Genomic DNA, 16,624 nt, shown 5'->3' with positions numbered 1-16,624 from the left:
TTTGACCCTAGGGAAGTCACTTCCCTTCTCTGAGGCTGTTTATTTATCAGGAGCTGTAGAAATGTGAGCTATGATAATGAAATTTCTCACTAAAAGTCTCAGTTTCTAGAGGGTACGACCATGTTTCAGTCTTCTAAGTTATTTTTGAGCTAGTGGGGGTTAGTAGTAAGAGCTCTGAGGCAAAGGACTTGGGTTCAGATCTCACCGCCTCTCCTGTTTACCTGTGGGACCTTGGGAGAGTGGCTTGACCTCTGGGCCTTAGTTTCCTCCTCTGAGATGGCCTTTCCACTCTCAATCCTGGATCCTGGGATCCTCTTTGAATGCCCCACTACATAGGCATTTGGCAAATGAATGTGTGGAAGATCTCATTCTCCACCTCACTTTCATTGAGACCAGCCTGTCCAAGTCCCACATCTGAGGGACTAAGAAATCTGAGCTGGCACAGCATGGGCTGTGCCGAGGGCCACGTTAACCTTTCTGCTCTCCCCCTACAAATGAGCTAGGTACAGCCAGAAGCAAGTAGAGTGTGGGCCCTGCAAGAGGCTGGCAGTGGCTGGCACAGGACTGTCCTTCCTGGAGATGTTGAAAGAGAATCTCACCAGCTCTGAGCAGTCCCTCAGGGCCATCCCAGCCCTGGCATGCTGGGGAACAGCCAAGGGGAGGGCTCCGTGTAAAGATTCACCACGGGGCTTGGCTCACCATTGCCATTTAGACTGTCATGCTTCCCTTGGTCTTCTGGGAAAGGTGGCTGCCCAGCCTGGAAGGCAAGGCCACTGGGGAAAAGTTTGGAGTGTGTGTGTGATGTATTGTAATCCAGCTCTGTTTCATGGACCTGGACCTTTGGAGGCCGTGTCAGGTCAAGGCCTCCTTCCTCTGAGGTGTGGGGAGCCATCCATGCTCATCTTAAACCTCTCCGAGGAGACAGCCCGGCAGCCCCCTCAGGTAGCCATTGGAGGAGAGCCTTCCTTTTCTCTGACCACACTCACTTGCTCTAGGCTGTGTCTCACTCATTCTAATATTTCCATCCCGGATGTCTTGATCCCTCAGGCTGCCTGCTCTCTGGAACTGAGTGGCCGGCTTTCTTTCCTCTCCTCCTGTTGTGCTTGTAGGGTTTTTTGGTGCTCTAAAGAGCATTGGTTCTGTCTGGCATTGATGCAGATGTTCCCTCTCTCCTCTCTGCCATGACTTGGTGCACACCTGCATTGGAAAACCTCTGTTCCTAGTTAGACTGAGCTTTGGGCTGCCCATCAGGCTCTCCCTCCTCATTGCAGCCTACTGGCATCCCTGACTAGCTTCAAGCCCCGGCTAAAATCCCCCCTTGCCCAGGAAGCCTTTATCAACCCCTCTTAATCCTGGTGCTTTCTTTCTGTTCTGCTTCCTGGTGTGCACAGCCTCTGAGAGGGTGTGATCTTTGTCCCACAGCCATTCCAGCTGCTTCCTTCTCTCTCTGACTTGGCCCTTTTGGGTTGTCTTGCACCTTTCCTAGTTTCCCCAGCTGGGGTGAGGGTTTGGCGGGGGAGCTTGGCCTCTAGGAGGATGCGTTTGATTGCAGGAACGCCTGGCGTTTGGGGCTGCACCCCCTTCCAGTGCTCCAGGTCACCTGGCTCTGCTGCTTGATGGGGAGGGGGGAGGCAGGAGGGTGATCAGATGTGCAAGGGCCATGTATTGACTGAGGGGAAGGGGAGCTGGAGACACAGCGCCAGGTTGTATCTGTCCCGACTCATGCAGGAGTGCAGAGAGAATCTGGGTTTTTTGCTACCGTGAGGTCCTTGAATATGCTGGTGTCTTTAAACACTCCCAGCCTTTGGAACCTTTATCCCTAGAACTCACTCCTTTTCTATCACTTTCCTGCTTTGTATTCAATTCTCTGGACATTCTCCCCTTCTGGTGTCCTCTTAGAAACAAAAAGATGAAGACTCAGCTGAATAAGTCTGTAAACGATGGTGAGTCTATCAGAATGACTTCCCTACTTTCTCATGTCATACTGCTATTCATCGAACTCTTGGTTGTGGCTGCCTTCTTAAATAACCATGCGACGTAGCTCACTTCTAGTCGGGCATGTGCCAAACTCGTATTAGGATCCTGGCACCTCTGAACCTAAGCTCCTCCCTAGAACGCAAGGATCTTACCACATGTACAGTCAAAGCAGTCACTCATGGGCTGTTTGCTCCACAACCACTAGCAGAAGGATTCAACCTATGTTCGCAGACTCTTGGCATAAAAATCACCTTGGAGAAATAGTTATGTGGAAAAATATTTTTATATCAAATTTTTCTGAGAAAGGGCCTCATTTACAAGAGATAGAAGAAACTGATTTAACTTCATAAGAATGGTCCATTCCCTAATTGATAAATGGTCAGAGGGTATGGAGAGGCACTTCCCTGGGGAAGCATCCCACCCTTCCAAAGCCATATGAAAAAAAAAAGATGCCACAAATTGCTAATAAAGAGAGAAATTCAAACGAGAATGACTCCGAGGTTCCGCCTCCCACCCAAGGCTGACAAAGAAACAGAGGCAAATGTGAGTGGGGCTGGGAGAAAAATAGGCGCATTGATGCCCTGGCAGTGGAGCTAGAAATTGGTCTGTCCATTCTGGAGCACAGATTGGAACTCTGCCTAGAAAAGTGCCAAACTTGGCCGACCCCTTGACCCACTGGTACCACCACTAGGCTGATAGCCCAAAGAAGAAAGTCATGTATGTAAAAAAAAAATAGTATTTGTAGGGGCAGCTAGGTGGTGCAGTGGATAGAGCACCGGCCCTGAAGTCAGGAGTACCTGAGTTCAAATCCAGCCTCAGACCAAACACTTGACACTAACTAGCTGTGTGACCCTGGGCAAGTCACTTAACCCCAATTGCCAAAAAAAAAAAAGTATTTGTAGCAGCCGTTTTTGTAGTTGCAAAGGAGTCAGGGCTAAGGAAGCATTCATCTACAGGGGGATGGCTGAACAAATGATCATATATGAATGTAACGGGAAGAGATGGTTTCAGAGAACCCTGGGAAGATCTGTATGAACTGATGCACAGTGGAGTGAGCAGACCCAGCAGAACAATTTATACTACAATATCACTGTTATAAAAATGACCAATTTCGAAAGACTTAAGTACTCTGATTAATGCAGTGACCAACCAGGATTCCAGAGGCTAGATGAAGAATGCTGTGCCCCTCCCGACAGGGGGTGCACTAATCATAATCAGAATGAAATGCCCATTTTTGGATGTGGCTAATGTGGGAGTTTGTTTTGTTTGATTGTACTTACAGGGGTTTTCCATTTTTTCTTTTCCAATAGAGGTAGAGAGATAAGAGGGAGAAAATGCTTCATAATTTGAGGGGGGAGGGAAACATTTTAAAAGAAAAGTGTTCCTAAGCATCAGGAGTCAGTGCAGCGTGGACCCAGAGAGTAGAAAGGAGCCCCCAGGGACCAGGCCTCACTGCTGTGGTGTCAGTAAACCCTTGGTGTCAGTACTCTTGGCTTGCAAGACCTTGGATACCACCAGATCCTTTGGTTCATTTAAAGAAGCTGTGAAAGTACGGAGTGAAGTGTGGTGAGAAGGTGGTTCTTTTGTGGGGACGAGGGCTGTGGACTGCAGACTCAGTGTGAGAGGCAGTGTGGTATAGTGGTTAGAATGCTGGATTTTGAATCAGGAGGACTTGGGCTAGTTGCTCAACCTTTCTGTGACTCAGTTTCCTCACTTGGAAAATGAGGATAATAACCCCTGTAGTGTGTGCCTGCCAGAATTGCTGTGAGGCCCAAGTGGGAGAATGTATGTAAAGCAATGGGCTGACAGAGAATGGCCACAGGGGTCTGTGTTGTCATTGGGTATTAATGTGATATGGCAACCAGAGATGGCATGATGTTAAGCACCATCGGTGGAAGGCTGCTGACTAGAAATGATAGACCTCCTTTAGTCGACCTGGGTACAGTCTGGGCACCACATTTAGGAAGCCAGAGTACTTCCAGAGAGGGGAAGAAGAGGAGGAAGAGGAAGGGCGCTAGGAAACCAGGCCTCAGATGAGGATCAAGTGGAGAAATTGTGGACGGCTGCTCTAGGGAAGAGAAAGCCAGAACTAAGGCCAAGGGTGGGGAAGTAACAGGGATGGGGGTGGGGTCAGGGAAAAACATCTAGGAACCGCAGCTTCCCTAAAGTGGAAAAAGCTGCTGGGGGGGGACACCCCTGCCACCAGAGGTCCTCAGGAAGAGGCGGGATGACCACTTGCAGACAGGGTTGGTGTTTCAGGTTCTAGTAGGACCCCATGAAGTCTTGGGTCACTTTCAGTGCTAGAGGGTAATAGGGAATCACATTGTTTGTTTTGTAGCTCCTTCTATTCAATTCATCTTGGTTTAGCTTTTGACTAGTCTATGTCCCTCCCAAGGAGGGTTGCATCTTATTTTTTATTGATGACTTTTTTAAAGACATCGGAGTAATTTCTGGATATTCACCGCCCTGTCTTCTCATAAAGAAAACAGTTACATGGGCTCTGGGTGGCGTGCAGGCTCCAGGTGGCATGGGGCTCTGGGTGGCACTGGGGCTCCAGGTGGCACCTGGGCTCCGGGACATGGGCTCTGTGACTCTGGTTACCACTTTTCTCAGCCCTAGCCCTCCGTCCCATCACGTGCTCTCTGGGCCTCAGCTCGGTCATTGCTGTTACCGAGTTTAGCTTCCTTTTACTGCTTTCTTCGATTACATCATCCCGATCGTTGTGTATCCTTCATTCCAATTTCACAAGTATTTATTGAGCGCCTATTAGTATGCCAGGCACTGGGGAGAGAGTCAAGTGCTCGTTCATGCCATCTCTCATTCCGTGTGCCAGGACCCAGTGCGTGTGCCTGACCTGATATGTTGGGGAGGCCTTCTCCTCCAGAGCAATCGATAATGTGGGGATACTGGCAAAGCCCTTTTGTTCTTCCTCAGTCTTGCTGCCTAGCCACCCTGCCCCTATGCTACACACACGGTCATGGACACCACTTCTGATTAGGTCTTGATTAGTAATGGTTATTCTTTTCTGGTAATTCAAGTAATGTTTTGCTCTGTTGAATCAAATAGTATTTTTTTCTTCTCCTGGGGAAAGGAAATAAGCATTTATGTAGCACGTACTATGTGCCAGGCACTGTGCTCAGGGCTCTTTACAAATATTATCTCATTTGATCTCTAGTTTACAAACAAGCACTGTGGGATGTTACTTATTCACCTTTTATTCAGTTGTGAAACTATAAGATGTCATCAGCTATTGAATAGACACAGGAAAAACTGAGCCTGGGCTTTTGATTATGGACAGAACTCCTGGACGAGGAAGCCATCTCTGGGCAGGTTGGCACCCACTTTGCCAGAGAATGTTGTCTTCAGAGAGCCTTCTTGTTCCTTTCTTCTGCCTTCATCAACGATGCCCTCAATCTTTGTCAATGTTTTTCTCATAAAGATTTTCTTTTTTTTTTCCTCAGCAGTTGGGGTTAAGTGACTTGCCTGGGGTCACACAACTAGTGAGTATTATGTGTCTGAGGCTGGATTTGAACTCAGGTCCTCCTGAACCCAGGGCCTGTGCTCTATCCATTGTGCCACCTATCTGCCTCCTCATGAAGATTTTCTAGAGATGGAAAAGAAGGTGTTTGGATGGGTTAGCAGTTTTCTAGATTGCCTTTTTCAGTAGAAAGAACATCCTTGACTTATGCCAGGCATTTGGTGCCTTGACATGCCAGAATTGAGCTGTTTCCAGTCTCTGCCTCCTCCGTGTCTAGGCCAGCTCTTCTCACTTTTCTTTAGGCTTCTTTCTGCTTTAGCCCTTCTGTAATGGTGGTGGCAGAGTGCCGTGTGGGGCTTCCCTTTCTTGGGCCTGGGTAGAGAGAATCCTTTGCTGTCATCTGCACAGGCCTCTTCCCTTTGTCCTGGAGCTCTTACTGCATAAGTCACTCGATTGTCTGTCTCATTAAGCTTTCTCTAAACTTGTTTTTTTCACCATTGCATCTGTTTTATGAGTTGATACTGCTTTTAATCTGACTCTGTCCTTTTTCATGGGGATTGGGACCTGCTCTGTGCATTGTTGGCATCTCCCAGGGGAGGAAGCTCCTCTGCCAATGCAGGTTGGTGCCTTCCCTGCACTTTGGAGTCGCTGAGAGTTGTCTCAAGCCCCGAGAGGTCAGGGGCCAGTTTTTGCTACATTCTTCAGGGCTGGTGCCTCCTGACTCTCTTCTGCAAGAAAGGGCTCCTTGTACGTAGGTAGGAGGCTTCTGTTGTCAGCAGACTTAGAACATCTTCTCGTTCCTACTCTGGAACCCAGTTTTCCAACATGTTTTCCACCTTCCCTTTTGGCCAATTTTACATTGAAATCATAAAATGCAGTGAATTAATCTGGAGGCTCTTACCTGATTCTTTACAGATTTCACTTCCTATATTACAGTTATTGGTGTGTCCGTGGTTGTATTTTCAAATGTGAGCCCTGTGGTACGAGGTGATTGATCGTCCCGTACACTGATGACCCATGTAGCCTTTGGAAGGAATAGAAAACCAGCTTTGCTAGCTCCTTTACCTGTCCCGCTAAGGAGAAGCAGTGGGCCTTCTGTTCAGCTGCTACGTCTTAGCTGCTGCCGTCTTCTGATTTTGTTTGTAGGAAGAGAGTCTATCCTGGTAATGCTATGGTTCATTTCCTCTAGTGTGGGTCTGCTTGGTCATTGGACAAGAAGGTCACATTTGAAGTGCCAAGAGATACATCATAGGTGGGTAGGGTACAATGCCATTTTTAGTTTTCTTTGTTGTGAGGTTTTCCCTGGCTAAAGATAAAGAGTACGATGTTGACATTTGACTTGGTAAGCAGCGAGAAAGCATAGCCATTTTTTGAGCGGGGGCCTACTTTGGCCAGGGTTGTGGACTAAGATTCTGATTCAGATTCATAGAGTTAAAGGGTGTGAGGGCCCATTGAGATCATCTGGTGCCTGTCTGTCTCTCATTGTGTGGCTAGTCCCAGGGAGGTGAGGTGTGTCACCTGGTTGGTCACCTGGGGAGTGAGTGGCTGAGCCCTTCAGAGCTCAGACCCAGAGCTCCTTTGCCCTATGCCTCTTATGACATGGGCAGTTGTGTGAAGGACAGAGAATAGTCACAAGTTTGGGAGCCATTTCAGGTGATTGGAGAAGAAAATGGAGGTCTTGATTCTGCCTGGGTCATTAGGAAGAAGATGATGTGGCTGTTTGCCAAGGGAAATAGGGCTTTGGGAGAAAGAAGAGAAATGTAGGCCATGTTGAGCTTGAAGTGATGGCAGGTCCTTAGGTCAAGATGGCCACTGAGCAGTGGGAAATCGAGGCCTGGATCTTCAGAGAGGTGTTTGTTTAATCTGTTCCTGTGCCCACTGTGTGCCATTTCTGCCCGACTGTGAAGAGTCAACGAGAGTTACAGATATGAAAAATTAAAGGACAGTAAGTTGGGCCAGCTCCTACTCCCCAAGGCAATTCAAGATTGTCCCTCTTAAGACCTAGACTATAGAAACAGCAGGGATTTCGAACCAGTTTTGTCCGTTGGCCTCGACCTCTCCTCAGTGGTGAAGCTTAGGGATCCCTTCTAAGAATCATGTTTTTAAATGCAAAAAATAAAATACACTAAATTTGAAAAGAAACCAATTACACTGAAATGTAGTTAATCAGAATATTAAGAATCCAGTGCACCAAGCCCAAGCTAAGACCCTCTGGTCGAGGGGAACCTCTGCTTAGATTTTGAACTCTTGAGTATTTATCATGCGGCTCTGCCGACCGTGCAGCCAGCCACTCTCAGAAGTAGATAAGGAGAAAAGCATTTGGAAAAAGTGCTTGGTTGGTGGGGTACAGGGAGCACTGGTCTTGGAGTCCAAAGATCTTGATTCAAATCCTGGCTCCCACACTTAGGAGCTGTGGGCCTTTGGGAAGGACATTCCACTTCTGAGCCTGGGTTTTCCCATCTGTAAAATGGGAGCAATAATAATTGTATCATCCTCTTACAAGGTTGTTGTACCAGAAATGTTCCCCTAACTTAAAAATACTATGTAGAAGTTAGCTATTGTTGTGATGACCACAATAACAAAGGTAACCTTCACTATAGAAATGTCCTTGTATCTTATTGTCTTCTAAGGAATAGAGGCCCATTGAGATGTTTCCCCTTTTCTTTTCTCTCCAGGCAAACCAATTTTTTCTGTTGATATTCATCCTGATGGGACCAAGTTTGCAACTGGAGGGCAAGGTAGGTCCATAGTTAATTGGAAGGGGAGAGGGCATGTTACAGCCAGACAGGGCATACGCGTGCGCGCGCACACACACGTGTGCCACACACACACTGTATGTGTATGAACATCCTGGTCACAAATACACCATTCTAAATCTCACTCAAACTAATATGAACATGATTTTGTGTTTGTTAAATGTTCAGTGACAATGGAGAATGACTTTACATTGTAGTAAAAAGAACTAAATGGGGAGACTTGGTAACTAGTTCTGGCTCTGCCTCTGTGTGACCTTGTTCAAGCCTTCTGACTCCTGAGCCCTTATTTCCTGTTCTCTAACACCCCTCCCAGGCCTGACATCCCCTGTTCCAAGGCCCCTGCCACATTCTAAGGTCCTTCCCTTCCTCCCAACTCTGAGGTTCTGTGATTCAGTGACTTGGTTCAGTTAAGCTGTACAGTTTATGCAGGCCCTCTTACCCACCCGGGACAAAGAACTTGGATGGTGGGCAAGTAAGTTTATTTTCATTTACTTTTCGGCTCTCAGCAGTACCCATTAGATAGCCATGTTTTTGTGTCATAAAGGATTAGTTGGAGTTGAGCTGACTGGAGCAGGAACTTTTAGCTGGCCTGTAACCAGCGTCCTCAATTCCTGGGAAAAGCCAAGAGTCCCAAGTTGCATCTGAATGTTGTTTCTGTCCTTTGGGACTGGGTGACCTGGGCAGGGCCCCTAGCTGCCTGGGCCTTGCTCTTCCTTGTAGAATGGAGGGTGTCACTTTCCTCAAGGAATGTTGTAGGTTTCTGCTCATTCCTAATCCTGTGAAGCTCTGGGAGCGTCTTGCCCAAGTCCCTTTTCTGACCAGTAACTCAAAGCCCAGAGTGAATGAGGCCCCAGGAGTGTGCAGGGAGCCGGTGAGTGGAGTCTGAATGGAGGCAGGGCTCTGGGAAGGGAAGAGCTTGGCTAAAGTTCCCCTGAGAAAGAACCCCCAGAGCAGGTGCACACAAGTGCTTGTCTGTATTCAGACTGAGACAGTAAACTTGGTGTCCTGCTGGCATCTTCTTGGTGTTGGGTTCCATCTGCAACTGGGGAACCAGCCCAGAACAGCCTGGGATACTACTACTGGCCATGTGCTCACTGTTTGGTGCCTGCGCGTTGTGTTGTGGAGAATGAAGCCAGCCTGGGAGGGGAGGGAGTGGTTGGCAGTGGCAGCCTGGTGGCGCCCTGGCCCCTGAGGTTCATCGTATCCATGCCAGAGTAGTCTAGACACTGGTCAGCTTTAGCTGCAGACCTCAGCACTCCTGAGCCCAAGTGACCTCACAGCTTTAGCATCCCACCCCACAGGGAAGTACCAGTGGGAGCCATCACCAAGCAGGAGTAGCTCTTCCAAAGACCCCAGTTCCCCCTTACAGTGTTTTATGAGGAGGGCACATTAATAAGGCTCCTCCGTGTGCTTTGTATGGTTTGGAGACCTTCGACTGGCATATTTCCATGCTCTCCTGTGACTCTGTGAGATGGAGGTGTGGGCGTGCATGTGCATGCCTGCTCATAGACTTTAGGATTAGAATAGACCTTAGTTGGCATCTGTAAGGACCCTTGGGCCCAGAGAAGAGGGGACACTGGTCCATGGTAGCAAGTTGCAGAGTGAGGAATTGATCCCAGGCCTCTGACTTCAGACAGGCCACCTTTGGCTGGATCTTGGTCAGAATGTGCCAGAAGTCTACATTCCTCTGGCCATCTTCTTTCTGAGCTCCCCAGTCAGCGTTCACAGGCTGGGTGGCACAGAGCTGAGAGTAGAGGTGCCATTCATCACCGTGGATCCTTCGGAACACACCTGAAACTTAGCAGAAACACCGGCCAAGCCCAGATGTGTGGAATGAGCGTAGGGAGAACGTGAGCCCCTGGAAGGCCCGGGCTGTGTGGAGTGTGTCTCTGTAGTGCTCACCAGCACCCAGTGCCGTGCCTGGCCCCCCACGGGCATGCCCTGAGGCCTCGTCAGTATAGGCACCTGCCCAAGCGCCCCCAGGGAATCGAGGCCAAGCTAGGGCTCCAGCCCAGACTGGTGCATCTCCACACCTGGCTTCCTCCCAGGGCCAGGAGGGGGTTTGAGGGCTTCTGCTTTAGTGTGTTGTGCTTTTTTCCTCTAGATCATCCCTGTTTGATGTTTCCTCAGTTTCTGGTCTGTTGATGTGCAGTTAGTTTGACAGGTACATTGTCATGCTTGGAAGTAGAGAGCTGTTTGACACCTGCTGGAATCAAGGCAACCTGTTCAGAATGCTGCACTCTGGGGTCTGTTGACATCTTCTCTCCTATTCCTTGTAGGGCAAGATTCTGGGAAGGTTGTGATCTGGAATATGGCTCCAGTCCTCAAAGAGGAAGATGAAAAGAATGAAAATATTCCCAAGATGCTTTGCCAGATGGACAATCACTTAGGTATTACAGAACAGCCCTTCGTGGGCTTTGCGTGTTGGCAGATTGCCCAAAGTTAGCCCATGTGTTTGTAATTAGAAATATAAGGCCCCGTGCAGCGGTAAATGTCCCCGGTCTGCTGTCAGAAGGCACAGATGTTGGCTACACACCTGGTTGAGTTATTCAGCAGAAGACTTGGCCAACCCACAGAACCACCTTTGGACAGTCCTGCAGGTACCTCTGGTGATTTCCTGCTCATGAGTCTTACCGCCTGATTCGATAGGGCTTCCACACATGTCTTGTGCATCTTTGGGTCCAGCTTCCTAGCAACAGGAAGGTTCTGGGGAAGGGGGTAGAGAATGGACTGCTCGCTCTGGTTTGCCAGTCGGACAAGTGTGGTTCCCGGGGTTTCTCTACCAGGACCCCTCTGGGGACCTGCCTGGATGTCATAGATGTCCTTTTCTGTGTTTGTGGCTTAATCTCCCCTCCCCTTGACCCTGGTGAGACTATTTTATTTTCACGGTATTTTCAGCTTTGCTGTTCCCCTGCTGGTTCCCCACGAGTTGTAGCTAGTCCATCCTTCTGTCCCTCAGTGCGTCGCCTTTCACGGTTTGATAGAAGGAGCCCTGGATGTGCAGTCAGAGGGCCTGGTTCAAATCCCAGCTTGGCCACTTGCTAGTTGTGTGACTCTGGCCAGGTTACTGAGCTTCTCCTGGGCCCTCGTGGCCTGATCTGTAAAATGGAATGTGTGCACCGAATGACTGAGCTCCAAGGTCCCTTTGGCATTTGTCCTCTGGGCCTTTAATCTGGTCTCAGATGCTCCTCCCCCATCCTTGCTCCTGGAGCACCCTGTGTGCCCTGGCCCAGGCTGGCCACAGGCCACTTTGGTGACAGTCGCTTTCATTCTCTCAGCCCTAACTCGGTTCTCCTGAGGACCGAGCCGTGAACCCCCTGGAAGCCGCAGCTTCACCTGGTGGAAACTGTCTGATGTCCTTATTTATACATGCAAGGTCCGTCTGCCTTGGTGGCTGTGCTCTGAAAAGGGCCAGGTCTCCCAGGCAGAGTAAGTCATTTATTATGCCTGTGGGGCTCCCCTGCTTTGGTGAGCAGATATCCACTTTGGTGGTCCCTGCGCTCATGCGTTCCTCTGGGCTTGTTCCAGCTCTAGGATGTGCCCCAGGGGGAAGGAAAGACATGGTTCACGTTACATCCCCTCAAATCCAGAAATGCTCTGTCAGCCGGATTGTGACTGCTGACTTTAATGGCTCCCCAGGTCACTTAATGTTTCTCCCTCCCCAAACTGCAATACCTCTTAGCCAAATCCGGTAGGTATCAAACCAGAGCGGGAGTCTCCGTGTGTCCAGTGGGACGTCAGTGCACTTGCTGGCGCAGAGATCCGCTGAGGGACGGGGCCTCTTGGCGAGCTGTGGCCTCGGTTAAAGCGTTGACTGATTGCTGCTCATGCTGAGAAGCTTTTCAGCTGTGATGCAGATAAATGCAGGTGTTCCCCTGCCCTCAGCTGCCGCCGCCGTCTTGGGCAGAGCGCCGGCTCATGGCTCACACGTCGGACCTGTGACTCTTGGACCAGAGCCTGCAGAAGAGGAAATGGGCACGAGTTTGGGATTTTCATCAGCTTCTTTTCTTTTTCTTCCTAGCTTGTGTGAACTGTGTTCGGTGGTCAAACAGTGGCATGTATTTAGCATCTGGGGGAGATGACAAACTGATTATGGTGTGGAAGCGGGCCACGTAAGCATCCTTTCCTTTCTCCTGTCTGTTTTTGGAGCTCTTGTTGTCCAGTTCCCCCTTTCCCTGTCCCCTCCTTGGATGGTCATCCACTCCGTTTGGGGGACTCTTCCTGGAGCCCCCAAGGGGATGCTCAGCTCAAGCCTGAAGCTGAGTCCTGCCACAGCTCTGCTGTGCTGGGCTTTTGGACTCAGGCCCTGGCCTTGACGCTCGATCCCTATGGAACCTTGAGCAAAGCACTAACATCTCAGAGTCTCAGTTTCTTCCTCTGTTTGTGGTGAAATGAGCTCCAGTTTGGGGTCCTGCTCTGATGCTTCTGGCTGAGTGACCCTAGACAAGTCATTTATCCTGATTGTGCCTCAGTTTCCTAATCTGTAAAAGGGATTCCTTTCCTTGGATTCCATCCCTGCCATTTAAGAGTTATGGAAATGTGACTTGCTCTCTAATCAGTGGGGATAATAATGCCTGTAGTGCTGGCTCAGTGGGACTGCTAGCCTGCGCTGTAGATGCACCAGCCATCATTGGCTCATACCCGTGGTAGGGAGGCTGCAGAGGTCATGTTAGTGAAGACGCTAGACGTCAGGACCCCCTGGAGCAGTGTCCACAAAAGCGCAGACCTCGGTGCCCCTCCTCAGAGAGGCCCATCCATGCAGCCCTGTCTCAGCACCTTGTGTGTCCTTTGCATCTGTGGTGTTTGGTGACCTCTTGGCTTCTTTCTCACACAGATACATCGGCCCCAGCACTGTTTTTGGTTCCAGTAGTAAGCTTGCCAACGTGGAGCAATGGCGATGTGTGTCGATTCTCAGAAGCCATTCAGGCGGTGAGTGAATGTCCATTTGATTGGTTCAGAAGAGCCCAGAGATGGCCCGGGAGGCTCTGCCTCCCCTCTTTGCAGAGGTCCGGGGTCACTGAGCTTTAATGGGAAGAGGAATCAGGGGAGCAGGGGCCAGATGCTGGCGACGGCCTTGCTCCTTGCCCCCTGGGCCGTCTTCCCCACTCTGGGCCTTTGTTTTAAGAGAAGAGGCAAGAGGATGGGATTTCTGAGATGTTCCCCAGCCTGTGCATCCTGGATTGGGACCCTCTGCACCCTTCCCTCCACCTGTGGAACCTCCTGGGAAGAAGGGGCTCTTGCTTGGAAGGCCTGCCATGGTTTTCCTCTCTCTTCCCCCCACCATCTTCCTCTCTTTGTCCTCTCCCTCCCTTTCCCCCTCTTCTTCCTTCCCTCCCTCCCCATCACAGTCCTTTTCTCCCGTCCCTCCCGTTCTCCCCTCTGCCTCATCCATCAGTTCCTCTGTCTTGGGGCTCTGTTGGCCATCTTCCTCCAGCCTCTGAACCAAGCTGAAGCTTGGGCATTTGCATGTTCCGTTAGCAGGGCAGCATTCATGGAGTGGATGCTGGAGCTGGCAGGCCTGCTTCTTTTCCTGGCCCTGAGGCAAGTCAAAGGCTTCTGGGCTTCTGTAAGACAGCGACTTAGACTAGGGGATTGCCAAGGCCTCTTCAGCTCCAGTCTTCTGGTCCCAAGTCCCTCGCCCAGAAAGTCCATCACGTCCAGACATCAGCACTCGTTCCGCACAGGCACGCACAGATACCCCATCTCCTCCTGTCAGCTTATTCTGTCAGTCAGTACACATTTACTAAGCACTGCCGTATGCCAGGCACTGTGCTCCTTTCTGTGGATACCAACAGAGGCAGAAGACAGTCTCTGTCCTCGGAGAGCTCATGGTCTAATGCAGGGGACGACATGCAAACAGACATGCACAGAGTAAGCCCTGTATAAGATAAATAGCAAGTACATTAACAGAGGGAAGGCACCAGAATTAAGAAGGGTTGGGCTGGGGAATGCTTCCGTTTTCACTGGAACTTAGAGGAAGCCAGGGAGGGGCAGCTAGATGGTGAAGTGGATAGAGCACTGGCCCTGGACTCAGGAGGCCCTGATTCAACTCCAGCCTCAGACACCTGACACTAGTCGTGTGACCCTGGACAAGTCACTTAACCTCAATTGCCTTGGGGGGTGGGGAGGCAGCCGGGGAGGTCAGTAGTTAGAGTGGAGGGAGGCATGGACAATGGCCAGAGAAAATGCCCAGAGCCAAAAGGTGGAGGGTCTTGTTTATGGAATAGCTGGGAGGCCAGTTGGAGCAAAGAGGACGTGGTGGGGTGTGAGGTGTGAGAAGACTGGAAGCATTAGGGAGGGCTCTGAGGGTTTGCTCCTGGAGGCAGCAGGGAGCCACTGGAGTTTATGGAGTGAGAGGAGGGGTGACGTGGTCCTACCTGAGCTTTAGGAAAATCCCTTTGGTGGCTCAGTGGGGGATGAACTGGAGTGGGGAGAGGCTGGAGCCAGGCAGAGCCGCCTGCAGGTGATTCTGATAGTCCAGGTATGAGGGGATGAGGGCCTGCACCAGGCTGGAGGCCGAGGAGAGAAGGGGGCGAGTTCGATAGAGTTGGGAAGGCGACGTTGACGGGCCTTGGCACCAGCTTGGCTGTGGGCAGTGAGAGATAGTGAGGAGTCCAGGAGGATACTTGGGGGGTGAGCTGAGGGAGTGGGAGGGGGGTGTGGTCCTCTGTAGTAATGGGAAAGTAGGAGGGTCAAGATAATGAGTTGCATTTTGGACACATTGAATTTAAGCTGTCTACTGGACATGTAGCTTGAAATGTCTGAGAGGGCAGTTGGATATGGGAGATGGGAGGTGAGCGGAGAGCTTGGGGCAGGAAAGGCAGCTCAGAGAATTGTCAGCATAGACTGGTCATTAAATCCAAGGGAGCTGATGGGATTGCCAGGACTGAGCCCTGAGGGGCACCTGTGGTGAGAGGGCATGACCTGGAGGAGAATCCAGCCAAGGAGGCAGAAGGAGCCAGGGTCGGGGGGGTGGGGAGGAGAACTAGGGGAGGGGAGGGATGTCCTGAACACTCAGAGAGAAGAGAGGATCTGGGAAGAGAGAGTGATGGATGGAGGCCGAGGAGGAGGATGGAGAGGCCATTGGATTTGGCAGCTGAGAGAGCATTATGGGTCACTTTGGGTAGAGCCGTCCCCTTCCCATCCTTCATACCTTATGTGAGGGTGAGGGGACAGGAAGAGCCCATGGCTGTCCCCAGCCCCCAGAACTCAGCACTTGTCCTGCTGCTGCCCGGACTTCCGAGGGACTTGCGGCCTTTTCCGTCCAATCCGCAGCCAGATTCTGGTGTGTGTTGTTTACCCTCTTGGAGCAGGCGCTGTCTAGTTCTTTTTGTCTATGCCTCCTATGCTCAGTGCAGTACTTAGCACAGACTAAATGATTTTCATTTATTCACGCATGCACGTAGCAGCTGCGTCTGGTGCCTTGAACACTGGGGGGGTAGTCACAAAGGTCAGACCTGCAAATAATCTGACTCTGATTTCCTTCAATCTATTCATCAGTCAGCAAATATCGATTAAGAGCCTTGCCTGGGCTGGGATCTCAGGGAGCTTACATTCTGTTTGGAGAAGAACATTGACGTATTTTCTGCTTGACCTGTGCAGATCCCAGCCCAGCCCTGGCTTCTCCTCCGGTTTTGTTGTCCGGGACCAACACGGGCCAAACGTTGGGGCACTCAATCACTGGAGACTTCCTTCTGCGTTGACCTTGAACTGTTAGTGACTCTTTGGAACCTCGTTATCCTACCCGCTCCCCGCGGTGGTTGTGAGGAAACTTCTCAGTGTGGTGGCGGTGGGAGGCGTGGGTCTGAGTGGTAGGTCAATGGTCGCAGAGCCTTGGGGCCAGGCTTCCCAGCTGTATGGAGCCCCTGCTCGTGCTGTTTCCCACCGTGTAGCCCCCGAGAGGAGATGCTGGAACATTGGTTAGCAGCCGTGTCGGGTCCCCGTCTTCATTAGATTCCTGCCCACCCGTCAGTTTGGCCCTTCTGTCCTGTGCCGCCACACTGTCCCTGCTGTGTTGGCGAGCATTTTGTCCAGCTCCCAGAATGCTTCAGTTCCCCTCTGCAGACTCAGTTCACTTTTACTCTTTGGCCTCGCGCTTAGTGAAATACCAAATGAGGTTTAATTTTCTTATGAAACTGGGCCCCAGAGAGCGTAGCCGTGATGCAGAGGTCAGCTCCTCGCAGCCCGGAGGAGACTGAAGCATTTGCTCTCTGCGTGGCCCCGTAGTGTCGTCTCCCTGGTAGATGAGAAGCTGTTGCTGTACGTCCCTGGGGAGGCTGCCTTGGGGTCGAGCTGGGTGCTGCCCGGGAGCCAGAGGCCCTCCCGATGGCCTAGCACAGGCCTACCCCCTCCCCCAGCTTTGGAGGTCTCACTTTTGAATCTTTCAAAGAGGGGTAACAGTTGCACCACCAAC

General features: G+C 50.7%; 1 protein-coding gene across 3 annotated transcripts in view; it reads left to right on the top strand.

Annotated features, from left to right (window-relative positions):
• Positions 1–16,624, top strand: part of HIRA (histone cell cycle regulator) — an 86,114-nt gene that overhangs the window by 25,439 nt on the left and 44,051 nt on the right. Inside the window, exons 2-5 of one of the 3 annotated variants that reach the window (XM_020996404.2) lie at positions 8,131–8,193; positions 10,491–10,601; positions 12,233–12,323; positions 13,046–13,140. In XM_020996404.2, coding sequence (XP_020852063.1) covers positions 8,131–8,193; positions 10,491–10,601; positions 12,233–12,323; positions 13,046–13,140 — 360 coding nt within the window. Of the gene's footprint in view, positions 1–8,130; positions 8,194–10,490; positions 10,812–12,232; positions 12,324–13,045; positions 13,141–16,624 lie in introns of those variants that run through there. The other 2 variants (XM_020996405.2, XM_078154451.1) reach the window with 2 other exon arrangements.

The sequence above is a fragment of the Phascolarctos cinereus genome, unplaced genomic scaffold (assembly GCF_003287225.1).
Source record: "Phascolarctos cinereus isolate Bilbo 61053 unplaced genomic scaffold, phaCin_HiC Scaffold_4;HRSCAF=312, whole genome shotgun sequence".
Classification (NCBI taxonomy): Eukaryota; Metazoa; Chordata; class Mammalia; order Diprotodontia; family Phascolarctidae; genus Phascolarctos; species Phascolarctos cinereus.
Note: the sequence above shows the minus strand (reverse complement) of the source record. Positions and strands in the feature narration are given on the sequence as shown.